This window comes from Castanea sativa, chromosome 5 (genome assembly GCF_040712315.1).
Source record: "Castanea sativa cultivar Marrone di Chiusa Pesio chromosome 5, ASM4071231v1".
Lineage (NCBI taxonomy): Eukaryota > Viridiplantae > Streptophyta > Magnoliopsida > Fagales > Fagaceae > Castanea > Castanea sativa.
In genome coordinates, this window is record NC_134017.1 from 10,817,487 (window position 1) to 10,841,661 (window position 24,175).

At 33.5% G+C, this 24,175-nt stretch overlaps 1 protein-coding gene across 1 annotated transcript; it reads right to left on the reverse strand.

The window, feature by feature from the left end:
• Positions 1 to 1,369: 1,369 nt before the first annotated feature.
• Positions 1,370 to 13,650, reverse strand: LOC142633645 (uncharacterized). Its single transcript, XM_075807885.1, has 4 exons — positions 13,259 to 13,650; positions 12,461 to 12,547; positions 7,617 to 8,138; positions 1,370 to 3,464 (listed from the first exon to the last, which is right to left on the reverse strand). The coding sequence occupies exons 2-4, from the start codon at positions 12,505 to 12,507 to the stop codon at positions 2,144 to 2,146; spliced, it is 1,890 nt and encodes a 629-aa protein (XP_075664000.1). The 5' UTR covers positions 12,508 to 12,547; positions 13,259 to 13,650; the 3' UTR covers positions 1,370 to 2,143.
• Between the last annotated feature and the right edge of the window lie 10,525 nt (positions 13,651 to 24,175).

Consider the following 24,175-nt stretch of genomic DNA (forward strand, 5'->3'; position numbering starts at 1 on the left):
ATAAAGGAGGTATGATAAGAGACTGTCCTCTATCCGTGACAAACAGGGGTCAATGGATCACATAGCAAATATTAAAACCTAATCAGAGTGTGCCTGCTCTGATACCACTTGATAGGCCAAGAATATATTGACCCCTTGTGATGAATTAACCAATTAATTAGTCAAGTTGATTAATTAATCATATTAACATACAATATACGTGGCAGCACAAACAAATTACCAACTAAAATAAAATGCAGCGGAAAATAAAGTAGACACGGTGATTTGTTTATGAATAAAGAAAACCTCCAAGGCAAAAACTCCACCGGTTGATTTTAAGGTCACCACTCCCGAGAATCTACTATTATCACAACAAGTAATTACAAGTAAAGGAATCTCAGTACCTTATACCAATCTACAGTTGAACCCTTACCACAATACACAATTGGACTTGTTCCGTAGTAACAATCTCTCCTTTAATGCACGGCTCCCAGTACATAACTAACCAATAAATGCGCGGATCCCAGTATTCGACTTAATCACCAACTTGAGAAAGATGTTGGCTGCAAAGTTCTTCATTTCATCAACACGATCAAGATCATGAAGCTGCTTGGTCATAAAACCTAGCAGTGTACAAAAGTGGTAACTTCTTCAAGAGAAAGAAGAACTAAGGCAAATTAAGTTTCCGGTCGCAATTTGTATGAACGACTCTTTGCTTCACACTCGTGCAATTGTGCAACTTGTGACGACCCTTAAAAATAATCTTTATATATGTTTAAGGTTGTGAGAAAAGAAAGTTCAAACATCTATTCACACATTGGATGAAAATCAGAACTGAAAATCTATTTTTCATAAATCTCAATAGATACCCTATCTATCGAGCAGCTGTCGAGCATTAGGCTAAAACAGTTTTTTAAACCTTGATAGATACTAACTATCGAGATTTAAAAACCAGCACTTCTTCATTTGTTTCTTGGACAAATTCGCATGTCTTTAACACTTGATCTTGAAACCTTGTTCCTTGAAGTATTAAACACATCCTAAATCTACCAAATTACAAGTAAAGTGTGTTTTGTCAAAGGATTAGCCAATACATGATAAAATTTGTTCCTAACATAAATCTCATATGTCCTAACACTAATATTGTGCATTTGGATGATTCAAAAAGTTATATAAACATGAGTTTATGCATTAATTTGTGATGTTTCTTTTGGGAAATTTTACACCTTCGAGGTTTTGAAATCCAATTTTTGAATAAATGAGCATTTTTTTTTTCCTCCTATGTATGTGTGTGTTTTAATGTGCGCTATATATGTGTTCCAGTTTTTGGTATTATTCATTTATGAGAGATGGATGTTATTGTGTTAATGTTATAGGAGTCTAACACTAATAAACCTTAATGCCATTTGATTTTCATAGGAATTGAAACTTCATGGAATATGTTAGTGTATTGGGAAAAATTTTCAAATCATAGCATCTAGATAGAGATGGTTTCTTCGAATAGAATGGTACCCCGTGCATAGCCGAGTCTTAAGCTAGTGAAAATAATGGCAAGACTTCTACTGCTAAGGAAGTCGACAACTTCAGCCAAGAATCCATGCAATAAATCTACAACATTTAATGCAAGCTTGTGATATTTCTTCACGCATGCTATTTGTTGGATTGCCAATCTTGGGCTTGGTTGAATATCAAGTTACCAACTTTTGACAATTCAAGTCATTCCAACAGTTTAACAAGCTCATTTCATTTGGTTGGAAACTTGATGAAAAATATTTTGAAGTGTACTAACTCTAATAAAGAAATCTTAAGTAGGAGAAAGTATCTCATGCGCCCAACGCATGAGACATCTCTCTCACTGACAGGTGGGCTCCACACTAATAAAGAAATCTTAAGCAGGAGAAAGTATCTCATGCACCCAGCGCATGAGACATCTCTCTCACTGACAGGTGGGCCCCACACTTGTGGGACCCACCTATCAATGAGAGGGATGGCTTATGTGCCGGGCACATATAAGATTTTTTCCTTAAGCTGTTAGGAAAAGTTTGAGGTCATGCATAAGGTGAATCCTATCATGATATTCTAAAGAACTCTAGCGAAAATTGTCTTACCCATTCTACACATCCCCCAACTCCTATAATGTAAACATCATCTGGAGTGCAAATCTTCAGCACTCAATTAGAGGGACTAGTGCGTCTTTTAGGGCTAGTGGTATAGCAGGTGGAGGAAGATCCTCCATCCATACTTGGAATGATTTAACATTCCATGCATATTGAGCTAATGCATGTGCCACCCGATTACAACTTTCATTTACAAACGTGAAATTACACCTCTTGAAACTTACTGTATGGAGCCTCACATCAGCAACTAGATGCCCTATTGACACTGAATTAGAATTCCCCGTCTGAAGAGCCTGCATTAGCATCTGACAATCTCCTTCTAATACCACCTGACGCAGGCCATGTTCTCTGGCAAAAATTATGGCTCTTCTTGCTGCAATAGCCTCCACAACCCCCGGTATTTGTTTTCGAGGACCTCTCAATTTCTCACTCAAAGCCGCCGTGATTCGTCCTTCACTGTCTCGAATAACAATACCAACGCATATCTTCTGAGATTCTGGAAATACAACTCCTTCAAAATTTACTTTAAAGACATTAGTTTCTGGAGGTGTCCATCTCGCTACTGGTGGTTGAGGTTGCCCCTGTTTTTCATCCTTTAACCACACTAACTCTGCTTTAATTGACCCCACTTCCGAACCCACCCTTGTCTTATTTCTACTCAGCCAAACCAGCCACAGTAGATGAGCAAAAAACTCTGCCTCATCTTGATTCTTTTCGAGTCCAATCCACACCAGTTCTTGTTCATCTCCAAAATGACGTCCCAAAAGAGAATCTAGCATAATACTCTTTTGCCAAACTTCCCTGCCTTGTGGTTGTGGACAAGACCACAAAGCATGCACAGCGTCCTCAATACTAGTGGTTTTGCATTTGCAGGGCTCACAGCCGAGGTTTCCCACTTTTTTCCGCCTGAACAGAGCCTTTAACCACATATCCATTAACCATATCATGTCCTTTAACCACACTAACTCTACTTCAATTGACCCCACTTCGGCACCAACCTTTTTTTTATTTCTCCTCAGCCAAACGAGCCACAGTAGACGAGCAAAAAACTCAGCCTCATCTTGATTCTGTTCAAGCCCAGTCCACACCAGGTCTGGTTCATCTGCAAAATGACGCCCCAGAAGAGAATCTCGCATATTACTCTTTTCCCAAACCTCCCTACCTTGTAGTTGTGGACAATACCACCAAGTGTGCACAACATCCTCAGTACTGGTATTGCAGCAGGGCTTAGATCTGGGGTTTTCCACTATTTTCCTTCTTAACAGAGCCTTCTTAGATGGTATAATATCTCCACATGACCTCCATAAGAATGTTTCCATTTTATTTAATATCACGTTCACAATGTTTTGGACACATTCTGCCTCAGACCTGTAATGGAGAGAGAAAGAGAACAAGTATAAGCTGCGATTCTAAATCGGCTATGACAGGATCCAAAATTATAATTTAGTAGGTATATGGAATTCAGTTTAGTTGGTAAAAACTGAAATTGGGACCCATATATGTAATTGAATGCTTAAAGCTAAAATTTAAAGAACTACCCTCATAAGATCATTCACAGTGGGAATGGCATATATAATATGTTGGTAGTATTTAGCATTTAAGCCCTAAAACTCCCCAACAGCCGATCTTGCAAAACCTAACTATTACAAAAAAAATTTGCAATTGTCTAAATGTAAAATTGCACTATAGCACAATTGTAAAACTAAATAATAGTTTTTTATTCAATCTAACTTTTTCTCTCTTTATTTTATGTGTTTTTCAACTCCTCTCTTCGATCTTGCACAACAGCCTCTCTCTCTCTCATCACATCTCTGTCACAGTGGGCATATTCTAGCATGGGTCTAGCTTGGGTTGCTCAAGCTCGCCGATGATGGGCTGTGATTCTTGCCGATGATGGGTTGCTCAAGCTCAGTGAAGATGGGCTGGGTTTTCTATCTTGTGGTGCGATGGAGGAAACATTGTTCTAGTGGCAACAGTGGTGGTGTTGATCTAGCGGCGGCGGTGCGATGTGGGTTTGGTCGAGATTTTGCTTAACAACTGTTTTGGTTTTGATCGAGGTTGATCTAGGTTTTTTTTTTTAATATGGGTTTTTGTTCCAGTGGGATTTTGGTGTGCAGTGGCAGTGGCAGTGGTGGCGTGGTGGTCATGGTGGAGGTGCAGTGGTGGTGACTGGGAAGTGGAGGTGCAATGCTAGAGGTTGAGGGAGCTTGTGAGCTTGTGAGACCCACTAATACTAGCGATGACAAGTTGTTGATGAGGAACTGAGAGTGAGTGAGAACCAGAGAGAAGCTTTATTGGTTTGGGTTAGACGAAACAAATGGGAAAACACAAAGAAAGAAAAAACAAAAATGAAGATGGAAGATAAAGGAGAAGAAGGTGAAAAGTAAAAGAATGAATGAGTCAGGAAGATACATATGCGTGTGGAGGAAAAAATTGGGAAAAAACAAAAAAGAAAAAAATATATTTTATTGTGTAGATATATTATTTTAATGAGTAGAATAGGAAAATAAAAGTTGGGATGTTAGGTGTGTTGTAAAATGGTATGGTATAATTGATAAAGTAGCTTTTTGGGATGGTAAAATAGGATAGGATAAGATTTTGGGATGGGGATGCTCTAAGAGCATTCCCATCAAACATTCTAAAAAATTTAACATTTACTACCTCAAAACACTACTTTTACAATTTTAACATCTCATTTTACAATATCTCAAACATCAAACATTCTATTTTTTTTACAATTTCATTTAAATATTCTTTCTTTTAATATTTTTTTCATTTTTATTATTATTTCTCACTCTCCCTCTGCCTCTCTCTCCCACTGTATCTCCATCTTTCTCAACCCGGTCTAGAAGTTTCTCCCACCTCCATGCCCTGAGCTTTTCACCTCTAACCACGGCACTCAACAACATTAAAAAAAATATAAAAAAATATAAAAAAATCCCACCCACCACGCGGCCTGAACCCACAACAACCAACCACCAAATCAATCAACCCACACCCATAAGCCAAAGCCGCCCCAATCAACTTATACCCTCGACCATAAAACAACTCAAGGCTACCGAAACCCACCCACAACCCAGATTCGATTTTACAAAACCCACCCACTCATACCCACGACTCAAGGCTTGCGATGGCTCCGGCGAGGCGATCTTGAAGAGCCGGTGAAGCGATCTTGCGGGGCGGGCCAAGGTGATCTTGAAGAGTGTGAGGCTTGCAGTGGCTTCGGCGAGGTAGACCGTCGGAGACGAAAAGCATAGAGGGAGAAGAAGAGCACAGAGAAAGAGGCAGAGAGAAACAGAAAAAGAAAAAGAAAAATAGACCTGGAGAGAGAGAAAGAAAGAGACATGAGAATAAAAAACCACTTTTTTTTTGCAATCCAAGCTACAGTGAGCTTGTATTGATACAAGCTCACTGTAGCAGTATGCCAAAACTTTTGCCATTTGATATTTTTGATGGAGTGGTTTTTTTGGTGTTTTGATGGTAAAATTTAGCATATACCCCTTTTAGCATCCTTAATGGGAAATGCTCTAAGTGTTGCATTTTAGTTAATTTTAACAATACAATTATGGATTGTTCATTGGCCCACTTCTTAATTTCCACATATTATTGTGTTTGAAAGTTCCTAGGTTTTACATACTTTGCATCAGTTCATGCAAAAGTTTCTATCTATTTTAGCATAAAAACCTATTTTATCTATTTTACATAATCACCTCTCAAAAACATTTATATCAAATTATTTACTTTACACTACAATTTATTAATACACACACACACACACACATATATATATATTAATAACTATCTCGCTACATGAATAAAGAAATTATTAAAAAATAGATTTACATGTAAACAGTAATTGCACTATTACTGTAGCAACAATGTAAATTTACACAATTTTAGCTTATTGATGTGAGTGATTTTTGGGGATAGATGTACTAAATTTAATCATTATGCTATTATACATTGCTAATGCGAGTGCTCTTAGCGTTCCATTCCTTAACAACATGACACCTTAATTTAATGTAAAATCTATATATTTTCAATATATATATTTTGCCATTTGCCAATGTATTACAACTATCATTATGGCCATCCTCGCTATATATGTAGTTATGTATACAATATATTATAGTGGAAGTTCAATAATAATTCAAATTAGATTCTAATATCGTTCTAAACTTGAGTAAAATGTCATTTTAATTAGATTTCATATGCTCTATTTACGTGCAATTTTCCTAAAATTAAAACTACTCTAGTCTGTTTAGAACTACATCAAGCCTAATCAAAACCACTTCTTCTTTTCTTTTTTTGATGAGTAAAAACCACTTCGAAGCACACTGAAAATTATACCTTCTAATTTATTTTAACTATTCCAAGTTTTTTTTAATTAAAAAAATTAAATTAAAAAAAAAACTATCTTATCTATATTATAAACTATTATTAATTCAAGTATGAAATTCAATGAAAATTTTTAATATATTCAAAAAATTTGATATTCCTTTTCAATATATCTTTGTAATAACCCAATTTTAATAATTTTTTAAAAATATATAAATCTTTTTTTTAGAGATAAAAAATATATAAATCTTTGAATAAATTACTTACATGACAATAACAAAAATTACGTTATGACATAATAATTAAGTGTATAAACAATTCAGCAATTCTTTTAGACTATAATAGAGAAAATAATAATGAATACTTACATACTCTAGCAAAAATGTGGTCCATACAAGATTTTTTCAAGAATTAACAAAAGTTCTAGAATGAACATCAATAGTATTATTAAAATTAGGTAGAGATATTTAAAACGCATCTAAGTTTATCCTTAAATATGTCTTTACCTATACAGGGAGTTCCAAGCTAGTAAACAAATTAATTTGAAGCTCTTTTTTCAATAAAATTTTATTTTTCTCAATTCATTTATTTAATTATCATTAACTCCTTCACTACTTTATAATTTATATGTATGGGCTAAGGACAATATAATTTTAAAAGATATCCATATGTTAATCACCTTTTTTTTTTTTTTTAGAAATGTTATGTTCATAACATTATTACAATACTTTTACAAAAAAATTTTAAGTGCTAAGTTTTTACGGGTTGTTACTGGTAAGACAAAAAAATCATTTTAGTGATAGATTTAAATTATGACCAATAACATCAAACTACTTATGATTTATTGTACGATATTGTGAAAATGTTATGGACATAACTTTTTTTTTTCTTCTCACTGTTCAACATTTAAGATTTTTCTGTATCAACTCTCTAAAAAAATTCTATATTTTTTTCTTTTGACAAATTTAAACTCACCATATTCTATACTTCAAATTTTGTAATTTTACTTTTAAATATTTATTTATAACTTTTTTGGTAGTCAAAAGAGGAAACCATCAAATCATATTTTGGTTATATATATTCAATCAAAATTCTGTTCTATTGTTCCCGCTATAGTTCATGCCATATATAGGAAGAATTTTTTGAAACATTTTAAAAAGATAGTATATCAAATTAAATTACCTATCTTGCAAATGCCACCCCGAGAGATTGGCCACTTCTCTTAAAGCAACTTTCCATGTTTGTACCTTCTTTGTGAGCTCCTTTAAATCTTTTTCGTATTTAACAAAAGCTTGTGCAAAAGTTCCTGTTTGTTTTCGTACCTCAGATGGATCCACATAATAAAAAACAGGTAGAATTGTTATTCCCGTCTCTTTTCTACATTTAATGATTTTTGCAAGTTCATTTAGGCACCAAGTAGAAGATGCATAATTTTTTGAGAGAACAACAATTGCAAACCTCGATTCTTCTATTGCTTTTGATATCTCTGGTGAAATTAATTTTCCTCTCTCAATTTTTTCATCGTCTCTAAAAGTGAAGATGCCTTTATGTTTCAAAGCAGTATATAAATGGTCAGTAAAACCATTGCGGGTGTCCCGGCCTCTAAAACTAATGAATACATCATACGTCCATTGAGGTGTAAATGAGGAAGATGGCGAAGATGATGATGATGATGAGGTTCTTGAGGAAGCCATTGAATCTCTCCTGGTAAATCTTGGAACATCAATTTAGGGGGAAAAAAAGTACACTCAATTATAACTGAAGTAAAAATTATGAGTAAAAATGATTTGATGTGGATTTTTTATTTCAAGCATGCAGTGTGTAAAATAGCTGAAGAAAGGATACAAGCAGTGCGTATCTACTTTAGTTTTCTTTTATCCGCCTAATGATGCACTTCAGTCATTAATAAGGACGTCTCTCTTTTGGACTAGCATGATCCGTAGAGTATAAAATAATATAAAAAGTTAGACAGGAAATTTGTATTCTTAATAAATAGTATGGCTGATTTTTCTTTTTCTTTTTTGGGCATCTCTTTGATATCTAGGACAATTTTTAAATGTTGTTGTAACAATTGTTTAAATTTAAAGTTTTGTTATCTAAAATTATGCATAAAAAACAAGTTTATGAACTGGATAGTAAGGGGCTGTTTGGTTTTTTTTTTCATCACTCATCACTCCTCACTCAATTTTCGTCACTCATCACTTATTACTCATCACTCATCACTTAAAATACCTCAATGTTCTAATACTACTCGTTTGGTTTTTGTTTTCACTTTACATCACTCAATTTTTTTTTACTATTTGTGGGACCCACTGCCTGACCCAATGTCATTTTCTTTTCTCTCTTTTTTTTTTTTTCTTTTTCTCCTGACTATCATCTCTTCTCTCTACCTCTTGCCCATCGTTTCTTTCTCTCTCCCACCACAGCCACCAAACTCACAGGAAAAAAAAAATTCAACACCAAACCACCATCGGCGCCAACGGCTCGTGGATTGGAGATCAAATTGCGTTGAGATTGGTTCGATGCTTGATTTGCGGTGGTAGATTAGAGATCAGATTGTGTTTTGGCCCTTTTGGGTTGCATCTGGGTTGATGCTATGGGTGCTGCGATGGCAAATCGGTGGTTGATATGTGGGTTGGTAGATCGGTTACTATGTTTGTATGTGGGTTAAGGTTGTGATTTGTGGTTGTCTTGGTGGTTGATTGTAACATGGCGTCGACGACGAGACAGTCTTCGACGGAGGTGGTGGTTGCGCAGATAACGTCGACGAGGTTCGCGTCTTTGATGTTGGGGATTTTGTTGGCTCTGACGCTTTGTGGATTTGTGACTTTCTTCATTGGGTTTTTGTTGATGCCGTAGGTTCTGGGCTTGAAGGTGAAAAGGAAGGAAAAAAAAAAGAAAGAAAGACTGAACAAACTGAAGAACAGAGAAAGAAGAAAGAAAAGCGGGAAAAAAAAAAAAAAACCCCAGCCAACAGAAGGAAGAAAGGAAGGAAGAACGAACTATGATGAAGAACAAAAAAAAAAAAAAGGAAGGAAGAACGAATTGACAAGAGCGAAAAGGAAGAAAAAAAAAACAACGGAAGAACAGTGGAGAAGAAAGAAAAGTGTAGAAGGAAAAAAAATAAAAGGTCAAAAGTTGCGGCTGACCCTGATTTGTGGGTCCTTCCATGTGTGTTTAATTACCAAAATGCCATTAAAAACTGAATTTTGGAAACTGAAAACACCTAAAATGTGTTTTTAGTTTCCATAACTCATAACTCAAAAATCAGAGAATTGAGTGATGAAAACAAACACTGGAAATAGAGTTATGAAAATCCAAACAAGCTTTTGAGTCATGGGTCACACCATTTTTGAGTTATGAGTTATGAAAACAGAGTTATAAATTATGGAAACTAGAAATCCAAACACCCCCTAAATAACATCCGATTGGAACCGAATTTGACATTGATGTTAAGAACATAAAAGAGCCTGCAATCTATCAATTTAGATTTTTAAGATATGTACTTATGTTAATTGTTTTAGTGATAGTAACAAATCTCTATCCAAAATTTTATTACATAAGCAAAAGTTGCCAACCTAGCCTTAAGAATTGTTAAATATTAGTTATGATATATTCCATGTTGAATATGCTTGAAGAGATGCGGAAGAATGAAGCATAAAATAGAAACACAAAAACATAAGGGTTATGTATTTCAGCCTTGCGGCCTACGTTTATAGAAGAAACCCTTAAGAGCTACATTTTTATTATTTAAGAGTGTAAAACAAAACTTGTGTTATAATGAACCATAAAATAGAAATATATAATAGATTAAACCCTGCACTAATAAATTTCTAATACAATTAGGAGACTTGGTTTGCACACAAAATAAAATTAAGTTTGGGCCTATGTTAATGGACTAATATATATCTAACAAAAAATAATAAAATTAAGTAAATATATTCTCTACAATTTTATATTTGGCTCCCTTTTCCAAAAGTTTTGGCCCCCTCTCCTACAATTTTACATTGATTTCATCATAAAGAGCACTTGCATTAGTGCTTGTTTAATAATAATAAAAATACCATATTTTAGCCAATCATGCAAGCCCAAAATTAATCCACATCAGACCATACAAAGTTGTGTAAAAATACATACTTATTACAATAACTATGTAAATTACATTAGTGCTATTCATTTTTGCATTTATTTTTTTATTTCACAAACCGCCCCTCCCCCTCCACCATTTTTTTACCCAATTTTTCTTGCTTTGCCAAAGGCTCCAACTCTCATTCTTTTTGTCCACAGCTCCCCTCCACTGACACTAATCTCCTCGGATGATGCTCCATATATACACCACTCCTTTGGTGTCACCTATTCACCCACACACAAGTCAAATTGACATGTTCATAGATCTCCCTTCTCAATTCAGAATATTTCTCCTCAACCCCCTCTCTCACTCTCTCTTTGCAATGTGTTGTGTGAGGCCTCTCTCTCTCTCTCTCTCTCTCTCTCTCTCTTCAAAATTTATGAAAGCCAGATCTTGGCACTCCCTAATCTCTCGCCCCTCTCTTGAATTGTGAATCTATGATAAATAAGCTTCTTGGCTAAATGATACTAATGCTAATTGTGACAAGGATAAATATTAGTACAGTAGTGCTACCAGATAAAGGTCAGGTAAACGTGTCGTTATCTGTTATGGTTAGAGGACTCTATCAGTGGATGTATAATAGAAAAATTCGTAAAATTTACACAATTTTGCTTTAAAATGATTCACATCAGTCAATATATAATTATATAAATTTACAAATTTACTTCTGTAACCATGTAAATTTATACTAACACTATTTATTTTGCATTTAGTTTTTTATTCTTTTTTTTATGTATCCCAATGATGAATAAAGAAGTGAATGATAGTTGTTGTATATAATGAAAGATAAACAATCAAAAAAATTTATATTTTAATAAAATGTAAGGTAGATAATTTGATGTGGAGTGCTTTAAAAAGTATGTAAAAAAAAAAAAAAAAAAGCATGTTCTTATCATAAAATAAACAGAAAATTTTTCTCGAGCGGTTGTAAATGATCTTAGAAAATTCTCATCAAAGCTTTCAAAAAATTTAGCATTTAGCATCTCAAAAAGTCACTTTATCAATTTTAACACCTTATTTTACAATACACCCTACACCAAAAACTCTATTTTTTTACCACTTTATTTAAAATAATACAAACAACTTATTAAAATAATAAATAAATTAAAATAAAATAATAATAAAAACTACATCTACAAACACTAAAAGCAACGCCACTTATCTAAGGAATATAATAATATTTCTTGTTAAAAGATTTGAGCTACAGTAGACTACATCTATGACAGTCTATTGCAGCTCATATGCCAAAATTTATAGAAATAGCATCTTTGTTGTAGAGTGTTTTTTGTGGAATAGAGTGCTAAAATTTGGCTTTTTAGCTTTTAAAAGTCTTATTGTGAATGCTCTTACAAGCGATGGAATATTGCATAGCAGGGGTAGTTGGAAAGTGGGAACATACCAAAATTGAAATTGGTATTGTATGTTTACTGATCCTGCCTACCTGCTGGTGAGTAACACTATTTTCTTGCAATGAATTATTAACCTGAAGTTTTTGGGACTAATTTTTGGTACAAAAGATTTGTAAGATAGAGAAAAAATGAAGTATCTTAAATTAAAAAAGAAATAAATAATGGAATGAAAACATAATAAAAATTGATGGAAAGAAAAATTAATTTTTATATAGGATAAGGCAAGAAATTATTTGAATTGTTATGTTGTTTTAAGTAGTAAGTTGGAACATAAAATAACCATAATTAAAATGACTTTTATTTGTTTAGTAGATCATGGAATATTCAACTACAACATTTGATTTCTATAAAAAAAAATTAAAATAATAAACTAATCTGTTCACAACCTTTAGTGTTAATATCCTAATATCTAGAAATCTTCAAACAAATATTAAATTATGATGTTAATGAACACGATAAAATTCAATGAGCTTAAAGAAGCCACTTACCTCAAAAGGCCAACCAATGTAACCTCATTCGGGCACCACAAAATCATCCAATCCAATCTCTAGTTCCATCACCAAAAATCTCAAAACCTAGAAACACAGTGATCAAGTTTATCAATAACAAGGTCCGTTGCAAAGTTTACCGTCATCCTGTCTTAATAAATTGAAAAGATCTTTAAGATGAAATCAAGGCCTAGAGCCTAACTAGACTATCCTATAGCAGAGACTCATATTATTTATGAAAGAAACCCATCTCACATTATTGCCAAATAATACTTCCATTTCACCTCATTAAATTAAAAATTAACACAATAAAACAACCCCAAAAGAAAACCCACAACATCAAAAAGCAATCCTAATGAGATAGGATATAAACCCAAAGAGATTAGAATGTGGGTCATTGAGATTGGCATGGCTTTTCAAAAACTCCCTTTAAGACTAAAGAGTATTAATAAGTAACAAAAAAAAAATCACAAAAGTTAAGAACGACTTACTTACTGCCACCCTAGGATTTTGGCAAAAAAAATATAGACATGTTACGGTTCTCAAATCTTAAATTTCATTCAGCAAACAACCCAAAAACTCCATTAAAACAAAATAAAAATAACCCAAATCTTTTCTAAATCTCAAAAAAAAAATTAAACTCTGAAAAAATCGCATAGCTAATATATATAAGGGGAAAAGTTTCAAAACCTCCCGTTCCCTCCCATTTTAAAATAGACGAGTGACGTGTAAAAACAATGATCCAACGGTTAGGAAATTAGCAATTTGTGTTTTCAAAAGATAGAAGCAGAAGCAAACCTTTTTTGAGATGAAAGTGCAGGAAGAAAGCATGGGTTCTTCGGAATCGGAGCAACGCAGTCAACGGCGGTCTTCGACGGCAAAACTTCAGGCCACGCGTGGATGGACGCCGGAGATCCGTGGCGTTGGTTTCGTGAACCCACCAGCAAACGGGAAATCTGGGACGGCGCGTGGAGGGGCGTGTCTTCGAAGATGGAGAACGAACTCTTGGGTTTTGCAAATCGGAGGCCAAAGAAGAGATTTGCAGCGTCGGTTTCGTGAAATGATGGAAAAAAAAACTAACAGATCTCAAGGGAGGCTAGCTTGCTGAGTTTACCAAGCTACTGTGCAAACAAAGAAGAAGAAGAAGAAGAAGAAGAACATCAGCAAAGGAAACAGAGGGGAAAAGAAGGGAGAGAAAGAATGAAAAATAATGCTATGAAAATTGTATTTAAAGTTGATATGTTCTGACCCGTGGTGGTTTGTTTTGAGCCTTTTGGATATACTAATGCATTGATATAAAAATTAATTTGTGAAATAAAGTATTTTTATAGTCATGAAATTCGTTTATTTAAGAACTCCATTAGCTTGGCCTCCTCGAAAAAATTTCTAGCCTCGTCACTAGCACAAATCATGGAGGAGAGCAAGGGTAGTTTGGATATAACTGAAAATTAAAAATAATGTAGTAAAATAATTTTTAAATATATGAATAGTATCGTGAGACTATTTTTAATAAAAAGTTACTAAAAAGTGATATTTATGGGTCCGTAAACAGTACACAAATGCACTGTTCACACAGAAAAATAGCTGAAAAGTCATAATTTGCGGCTACTGTTTATGCACAGTATATGAACAGTAGCCGTTGTCCCTTAAAATCTGAAAAGCTGCAAAAAAAAAAAAAAAAAAAAAAACGTGAAATGTAAACGCAATAATCCCTATCCAAACTCAGCCTAAGTTGATAACCAGATATCTAGTGGCAAATAGGCAAGAGACCAAGAGAGAGAAGAGAGATTTCACTGAGAGACATATATACGTTCGGTGCCAAAGTGGGAAAAATGCTCCCTTTTAGAAAATAATTTAGAAATATGTAACTCTTCTCAGTAAAATATCTCAGTTGTCGTAATCTATTTTGACAAAATTGAGTTTTGTGTAAAATTGTGTTTTTTTCAATAAAACTTAATATTAGTAATATTGAGTTTTAAAAACATAAATATTTTGCTAAATAATTTTAAAATAAAAATATTTTGCTAAATTATTTTTTAAAAATAGGTATTTTCCCATCTTGGTCATACGTTTGGGAGAAGGGTGTGAGTTTGTTCGTGCATGTGAAAATGAAAGAAGAAAAAGAGAAGAAATAGCTTAGATCACCGGCCAAGAGAGAGATATGTGGGACCGTGTAAAAATCAGTTTTAATAACATGAGTATTTTGTTAAATAATTTTAAAATAAAGACATTTTGCTAAATTATTTTTAAAAAATAGGTATTTTTCCATCTTGGTCATACGTTTTGGGAGAGGGGTGTGAGTTTGTTCGTGTATGTGAACATGAAAGAAGAAAGAGAGAGGAAATAGCTTTTGCCTTAGACCACCGGCCAAGGGAGAGATCTGTGGGATTGTGTGATTGAGAATGAGTGGGTAGGTAGGAATGTCACGTGTAGGGTCCAAAAATTCTGACACTTATTTTTTCTTTTCTTTTTCTTTTTCTTTTTTCCTTTTGTCGGTAAAGGATGTGCTCGTACGGGGTCACATAATCTCTACGTAATTTACAATGTGAAATCGAGAAATATAGATAGTAAAGTGAAAGATAACAATGTATTAATATCTATACTCTATAAATAAATGAAATAAAAAGGACAGTTGAGTAGTTTGTATTTGACAAAATGACATTGTAAAGATTAAAACGTAGAATCGGAGATTCTTTTTTATGTTTGTTTGTTGTGTACAATATATTTATGTTTCTCTCCTTAAAAACTTTAAATCAAAAGAGTTAAAAAGCGGAGGAAGTTTCATCATATTGGCTCTACCTTTCTTCCCTTATCTCTTTATTTGAAGTGTTTAACAGCCAACTACTTTACTGATAAACACAAAGTGAAGCAACACGGTAAGGGAGAGAAATAGTGAGAGAGAAAAAAAGAAAAAAAAAAAAAAAAGTCTGGCATGACCCATGAGCCAATTGCTTCCATTACAAGAGAGAGTAAGAAAAAGAAGGTTGGAGAGATAGAAAGATGGAGATTTTGTTTTAGTTTAGCTCATTCATTTTATTATTATTTTTTTATTTGATGAAAGTATATTTATCTCATTTAAATGTAGCTTCTGCACATGGGTTCATCTTACATGTGGATTATTACTTTCTTTCTTGCTTTTTTTTTTTTTTTTTTGAGAAAAGTCTTTCTGGTTTGTTATAATTTGTTATATGCAGTCATGTTTCTTTTTTTGGTAAAGTTATATGTAGTCATGTTGAAATTAGTGTGTTGCTGCTAAATAGAAGTGGACCCCGTTTTAGTATTTTCGTCCTAGAGGTTTCCTGTTTCCTACTCTCTCTTTTTTTTTTTTTTTTTGAGAAAGTCGCATTTCCTACTTTATAATCTACTGCTGATCCATAGATTTGATAATAGCTATGAATATTTTGAAGCATTTAATAGTATAATTTCTAAGCAATTCAATAATTAAATAATTATAAATAAATTTTTTTTTTTAACTTTAATTGTAATCTTTCTACTGGTTAGCAGGTGCCTTGCACGTGCATGCTGCAAAACTGGTCAATAATAAAAGCAGCAATTCAAATATAATTTCATCTTCATATTTCATTTTCTTGTCTTTATATTCTCTTTATTTTACAATAGGTTATCAGCACAAAACTTTAGCTAAATTCTAAAGAGGAAGTTGTCCTCATTCTACCTTGGAAAATTGAAGGTTATTTGTATGAGATTACAACTTAAGTTTCTCCTAAGAATTGTTAATTTTAACATATAACTTATTTATTATCAGACTAACCCATGCTTACAGATTTTCTACTTATTTAATAAATTAAAATATTATGGGTTTCTTGTTATGGCAATTTTGTCAATGATAAATTATGCAATTCTATTACGTTCATTCTTATCTTAAGCATATTAAGTTTATAGATGATACATGTTTATAAATTTTGGACACAAATTAATAAAATAATTATGTATCAAGGATCCTTGATGAGATCCCTGTTGATGTAATAAATCTTAGAGATACTATTATGAATGGCAACCAAACACCCCCAACAAGATTTCTTAAAAAGCAATAACTTTTATTTGTCATTATCTCCATGAAAAAGGTCCCTTAAATTTGTCGAAGAAATACAAGTTTGAGAAGAACTTGATCATTTCAAAAACACAATATGATGTGTACATGAAGTTACAAGCATTGAAAGCGCACATAAAGTTGCAACAATTTGACATTGCACTTGAAGTTGCAATAATCCAAAAGTGCACGTGAGTATAATTTGGAATTTAAATCAACTCACAATTAAAAGTATGAGATAAAAACACACATATCATGCCTCGAATATGCTCCTGCAATGTCAATATCGAGAATTTAAGTTCAAGAAGTATTCTGAACTAATTTAATTTGTTAAGTAAACATTTATGAGTTTCTATTGAGAAATCACCAGTCATGCTTGACTAACTCCACACCATTCCCTGGAGTGAATGGAACTTCATTTGAAAGAAATGGAGTAAATGTAACTCATCTTGAAGCTTTTGTCTTCTTTGAGAATATAAATTGCACGGTTGAGAATCTTATTGATGATCAAATGATCACACAAATTAAATATTTACTCTCATTATATCATCACATTATCCTATGTAAATTATGTTTGTGTTTAAATTAATAAAGTTCAATTTACATTTAACATATGATCTCATTAATTAATTAGTCGAAGAAGACCCTATATTTAAAAAATATCAAGAATTATTCTAACACACCTAGAAACCTATTCATTGTTCATGCAGATGGCTTGTCAGCTATCCACTCACTGCATTAAGGAGACAAAAATCTAAAAGCAGTATCCTAAAGAATCCTTTGCTTTAGATTTAAAGGATTTTGTCTCACAAATGATTAGCTTTCAGCTGCTAAGCCCCTTCCCCCTTCCCCTTCCCTCTATATATACGTGCGCACGCATCCATTATAAAATATGCTAGAAACCAAAGAAAAGACAGAGATATATAATTGCTATCAACGATATGATTTTCTTTTTCTTTTTTTCTTTCCATTCTCCTTATGATCTTTGTGTATCTCTACATGTTAATTGTGCTATACTATTATTCTAATTTGTATTCTAATTATCATCTATAATAGATTTAAATTTGCTTCATTATGTATTTATTTTCTTTCAAAGATTAAAATTTAATGTATATTTTTGCATATTTGAAAGAGACGTGGATCTTACTAATGGATTTAAATTCAAGATAACTAGAGAAGATTTTTGTCTAGTAGACAATACAACAACGCACACAATCCTTAAAGATAAGGAATATTTTCAAAAATTAACATTAATCAAAGTTAAGGTCGATACCATATCTAGTTCATCAAACATATCTGAAGGCTCTAGATGAGTAAATTTCATGTTGCCTAAGTGCACAAAATTTTGTTTTGATGATGCTTTGTATTCTTTTAAATCTAGAAGAAATTTACTTAGCTTTAAAGATATACGTAGTAATGGTTATCATATTGAAACCGATAATGAAAGCAGTGAAGAATATCTTTATATTACTTCAATAATTTCAAGCCAAAAGCTTGTATTAGAGAAATTGCATATTTTCTCTTCTGGGTTTTATTATACTACAATGAGAACAATTAAAGCAAATGTTGCATTGCACCAGTGCTCTAACCTAAAGATATTTATGCTTTGGCATAATCGTCTTGGACATCTAGGACTAGCAATGATGTGTCAAATCATTAAAAACTCTCATGGACACCCCTTAAAGAATCAAGAAAAATCTTTCAACAAATGAGTATTCATGTAGTGTCTGTTCTCATGGAAAATTAATTATCAGACCATCACCATCAAAAATTGTTTATGCATCTCCATCTTTCTTAGAAAGAATTCAAGGAGATATTGGTGGACATAACATCCACCTTGTGTACCATTCAATGTGTTATTATTTTGCAATTGTATTCAAATTTCATCACCATGACCACCAAATTTCCTTTATCTTTAAAGTAACGATTATCATGCTTGACATTAGTTTTACATTTAACCCTGAAATTTGAATTGCATAAGAAATCTATATTTGAATTGTTGAGGCTCAAAAATGGCCAAATACCCACAGATGGCCGAAATTTTCAGCAAATTATAATTGTTCGTATGCTTTATATACATCCAAATTAGCACCGTGTCTCACTTACCAAGCCGCGCGAGGCGCAACGTGGACGATTGCAGCCTTGGAGTCAACCAAATACACATTAAATTAAGCAAAGAAAATACATGAAAAATTATTTTCCAACCATATACATCCAAATTAAATGAAAAATTATTTTTCAACCACAGTACAACGATACAATGTCAATGATTTCTTTTATTCAGTATGCTACAGCTTCATATTAGCATCAATGTTAAAAAGTTTTAAAAAGTCAACCTATTTGGTAAGCAAACCCACTAGCAAAGAAAATACAGTAATTAGTTTAAGAATTGTACCTTTGAGTTTGAAAAATCAAATTCAATTTACTCAAAATGGAGAGACGAGAAGATAGATGTGAGAGGTGATCAGTTGGATCAAATTTGGGATTTTTCAGGTGGAAAGAGAGCTATGGACTGAGTGAGAGTGGAGGGGAGGACTTGGGTTTCTGGTGAGAGGAGAGGAAAAGAAAGATGGGGTTGATTTCAATGGTGAGGAGAGTGAAGGAGATCAGCAAGGGACAGGAGTGAAGGAGAGGGAGAGTGATTGAATGAGAAAGATATTCATGGCATGAGAACATATTGTTTTCACTTGCTGTGGAACTCGATGTTAGAAATTGCGAATTCCACTTTATTTTTCTTTTAAATTTGTAAAGAACTCCAGTTCTTAAATATCAAGTTCAACTTTAAAAAATTTGCAAAGAACTCGAATTTAATTATATCAATCTATACTTCAATTTTGCAAAAAAATTGCGAGGCACTCAATTTGCAAGAATTTTTGTGGGCAAATGCCACATCACCTTGTGCTGCTATGGCAAAATCCTCATGGAACTCGATATATGTAAAATCAAGTTCTAAAAGGGTGGTACTCTGCTACAAAATTCACAAACAATGCTACTTTGTTGAATATTTTGGACATTAGTGCTATTTGCCAATTTTTCTCAAAAAAGCTTTATTCTCTATTTTTAACATTGGTATTGAGTTATCATAAGCAGATATGCATAATACATTTTTATGGAAAAATGTCAAGAGACCTCCTAAACTTTGAGCTTGTGGCCAGCAAATCTCCTAAACTTTTATTTTAGCCAGAATACTCCATAAACTTCACTCATGTGCCAAATCAATGCATTTTTTGCTACTATTTAAACTCACTAACATTGCCAAATCAAATTCTGAGTCAAGTAATATTATTAATAGATTACCTAGACAAATAACAAAAGCAATGCCATTGAGAAAATTGTTGAAATTAAAGAAGAATCAAAAGCATGAGAAAAGGAGAGAGAATACTTCTACAAGATAAAACTCTAATCACTATGTTTTTACTGTGTGCTCAATTGTCAAGTACAATGAACTATATTATAGTATGAGCAGTGTTTATTACACATACATGAAAAAACAACTAAAATCATGACTTCATTTTTAGCTATACTAAATAACGGAAGTTACAATAAATATTTTTAATAAAATGTTTTATATTGAAACAAATATATTAATAATTTCATGTTTAATCCAAATAAACAAACAAGTTGAAATGTGATTAAAAGATGATAACTTCACAAAATGTCGTATACATCTCAATTCCAAAAGATTTTCTTTCATTGTTTTTTCTTCTTCCCCAAACAATATACATATTAATGTGTGTGTGTGTGTGTGTGTGTGTGTGTGTGAGGATAATAGGAACCGCCTTGGGTCCATTGAAATATGGACACATGTCAAATAATTGTGAACTGTCGACATTCCAATACGTCTAGTGCACAGCTGCATTGAACCCAACTCTTGCCCAAAAACTTAGTACCCTAATAGTAAACCACCATTTATCCCAAAAAGTTAAATAATAGCTTTAAAATGTTGTATTTAATCTATATATACTATACAATCGGAATCAAAATCATCTGTCTCATACTCTCAATTCTACCTATGCTCCACAAATCAAAATAGAGTAAGTTTGGTACTTCAACTAATTTCACAACTTTGCCAGATGACGACTCGTGGGTGGGAGAATTATTGACCCACCATTATATTTTCACCAGTTACAACTCATCACATAAGCAAGTTATGTCAAAAGTAATGGAAATTGTTGTGGCACTAAACTTACTCATCAAAATAAGCCACATGTCTCTTAATTCCTAATTTTAAGCTATTTTATTCAACTTACCTAAAATATATTAGAAAGAAAAAACCCAGCACATATTTGTCCCAAACCCTCCCACCACCAACCTCCGCCCAAGGTCATTGACATGAGTGCACTGGCGCCGTCAACTCTAGTCATAGCCACTAGGTCCAAAGACTCCAAATAGATCTGAATTCAATTTGAATGCCCACAACCACCACCATCATTGTTGACTTTTGCCTTGTCCCTTATTCGCTCCCAGACCATTGTCCCTACCTTCGCCTACTTCTCGTCTTCTTGCGATAAATGCCCAAGTAGCACAACCTGAACACAACACTTAGAAGATTTTGATTCAGTAAATAGAACATGCAGGTGGTGGTGGTCCCAGGCCCTTATTCTTCTTAATTTTGATTCGAATGTTTGAAATTTCTAACTATGTTTATTCTTCTTAAGGTATATATTAGTTGGAAACCTTCTTAATCATGATTCAAAATTTTGAAATTTTGGAGTTGAACCAGCGGGGGAGAATATAATCATCACCTCATCAGTATAAGAATACGAGAACAAGACAAAGTCAACAATAATGGTGGTGGTGAGTATTCAAATTGACTGCCATTCTTCCTGGACTTGGTGGCGGTACAGTGGCTATAACTGGAGTCGACGACACCGGCGAACTTATGTCAATGGCGTTGGACAGAGGTTAGTGGTGGGAGGGTTGGGGATGAATATCTGCTGGCCGGGTTTTATCTTTCTTATTTATTTTACGCAAGTCAAATAAAATAGGTTAAAATTAGGAATTAAGAGACAAGTGCAGAGAGTGGAATAAAAAGTGTGAGACAAATGATTTTGATTCATAAAACCAAAGTATGTTGACTTTTTGTTGACCTTTTCGTATTGCTTCATAAACATTCGAAGCTCCATAATTTTATACATCATTTTAATTATTAACTAAAAACCACACCAAATCTTTGAAAACCACCCGATTCTATTTCATGTACACTTCTTTGCTTTCTCCAAACCCTAAAGTAGCCTCCTCTATCCGTCTCCACTAAGAGAGAAAAAATTCTCTGGTACGCTTGTTCTTGCTCTTTCTTTTTTCTGTTTTTTTTTTTTTTTTTGCTTTTGTTTTTCCTTAACCCTTCTCAGCTGAGTCTGTTGGAGGTGATCTTGCGGCTGATTGTTCTTCCAGGCCCAATGAGATTTTACATAACTTTTGTTGGCGATGAAGTAGTGCTTTACATTATACAGTATAACTACAAATACTGCAGTAAGTTTGCTAACTTTTTGTGTGGTTCAAAGATGCTATATTCTTTGTTATTTTAGATTTTATGACCTTAAGCTTTACATAATGGAGACGTGATGTATAGTGTTTTACATTATATAGTATAACTACAAGTGCTGCAATAAGTTTGCTAACTTTTGTGTGGTTTAAAGATGCTATATTCTACGTTATTTTAGATTATATGACCTTAAGCTTTAAATTATAGAGACGTATGTTAGACTGTCTCACATCAAAAGTAGCTTATTACATTTATTGTACACGTTTTCAATTCTTTTTATGTGGATGCTTTTTCACAGCTGTGGTAAGGTCTATACACTATATGTTCAAAATGTTATCTTATGTTTTCTCTTATGGTGTCAGGTGTCTTTGTTTATTAATTGAAGATTACATTGGAAGCCTATATTATTTGCTCCTTCAAAGTCTACTAACTATATAAAAAGAGGCAATGCCTCTACAGTTTTTTTTTTTTAAAGTTAATTTTTGTCTTTTTGTGAAGCTAAAACGGTTTTAGCTGAATAAAACAATAGCAATTAAAGGGAGAGAGACAATAACAAAGGGAGAGAGGTGAAAGGTCTGGAACTCTCTCCCAACTCTCCATATCTCTTCTCTCTCCCTTCTCTCTATCATTTCAGCGAAAGGTCTCCCTTTTCTCCGTACCAGATTGGCTCAAGCATAAGTCAAATTTCTATCCGGGAAAAAAAAAAAAAAAACGGACTAATTTTGAACCCCAATCTCTAGAGTTTCACTTAGATTAAAGTTTGTTATATTATCACCTTTTTTTATATATAGAGATGTGATATATTATGATTATTATCACTTAGTTGGGTGATCCAATGAAGCAGAATATTGCCAAACCAATCCCAGTGGCCCCTTATGGGCTGAAACGATTCAATTTTGAGAAGTATTATTCTAATCCCAATTAGGATTAGCGGCTTAGGTTTACCTCTGAATCCTCTTTTCCCTTTTATAAACAAATAGTAGTGTATCCAAGAGTTAAACCCTTTTGAATATACACCACTGTCAGTTTCTTTAAGACATTTTCCTCTCTTACGTGTGTGTTAAAAATACTTAGGGGATGTTTGGTACTGTTGTTTGTTTGGGGGTCTTTTTCGGTTGCTCGACCACATGTGGTCCTTTGGGGGGGTGACCTTGTTAGGCCCGAGTTCTTTTTGGGGAGTTGCATCCTAGAACTCAACATTGGGCCACGTAGTCCAACGGCTACCGGTGTACCTTTTAAGCCTACCAAACCATTAGAGCCAAAGTTTAAGAATCACGATATTGGTTGAATAAATATGTATCATGTTCTTGATATAATAGGTTTGATTAGTAGTTGTAACAACGGTTGAGATAAAGTAATATTTATTTAGAGGTAAAGCAATCATGTACTCAATAATGTAAATTTAAAGATAATGAAGCAAAGTTACTTATTTTCGTATAGTTTATAGCTCAGGTGTGTAGCAACAGTGAGCTAATAGGATTCCAGTAGACTGCCAGCGATAGAGGCTAGTTAAGCTTGCCCCTCCTTTGTATGATTTATAGCCCAGCCGTGTAGTATCAGTGAGCTGATAAGATTATACCAGAATGCCAACGGCAGAGGCTAGTTAAGCTTGACCCTCTTATTATGCAATTTAAATGAGTTTAAGCCTTGGTTTATGGTTGTAATGGTAGTTGGAATAAAGTCAAATGTATTTAAATATGAAGTATTCATGTGCTCAATAATGTAAATTTAAAGATAAGGAAGCAAAGTCACTTATCTTTGTATAAATCGTAGCCCAACTGTACAGTTTCTGTGAGTTGATGATATCCCAGCAGAGTGGCCCCAGCAGTAGAGAGGCAGTTTGCCATAATAACTTCAAGATCGAAGGGGAAAAATGGGTGCAACTGAAGTGAGAGAAAGTATGCCCAGTTGTGTGTAGGGGCTGGTTAAGCTTGCTCCTCTTATCATGCACTTAAATGAGTTTTCCTATTGACAATGCTCTTTTAGTTATTGTGAAGTTATGAGTAGTGTTGCCTTTCATGAAAAGGGCTTTTGTATGGAGTATTTGTGCCTTCTAAGAGAAGGGCTTTATGTAAGATGGATTTGTGTCTTCCATGAGAAGGGTTTTGATGTGAGATCTTGGTGCCTTCTTGGAGAAGGGCTTTAGTAATAAAAGTTTATGCCTTCCATGAGAATGGCTTTT

Excerpts from the sequence above, each read along its gene's own strand:
- LOC142633645 (XM_075807885.1), bottom strand. The coding sequence starts at position 12,507 with ATGATTTTGTGGTGCCCGAATGAGGTTACATTGGTTGGCCTTTTGAG. Across the intron at positions 8,139-12,460 it reads ACATTGGTTGGCCTTTTGAG|GAGAGATTCAATGGCTTCCT; the intron begins GTAAGTGGCTTC and ends AAGATTTACCAG. Across the intron at positions 3,465-7,616 it reads GGGTGGCATTTGCAAGATAG|GTCTGAGGCAGAATGTGTCC; the intron begins GTAATTTAATTT and ends TCTCCATTACAG.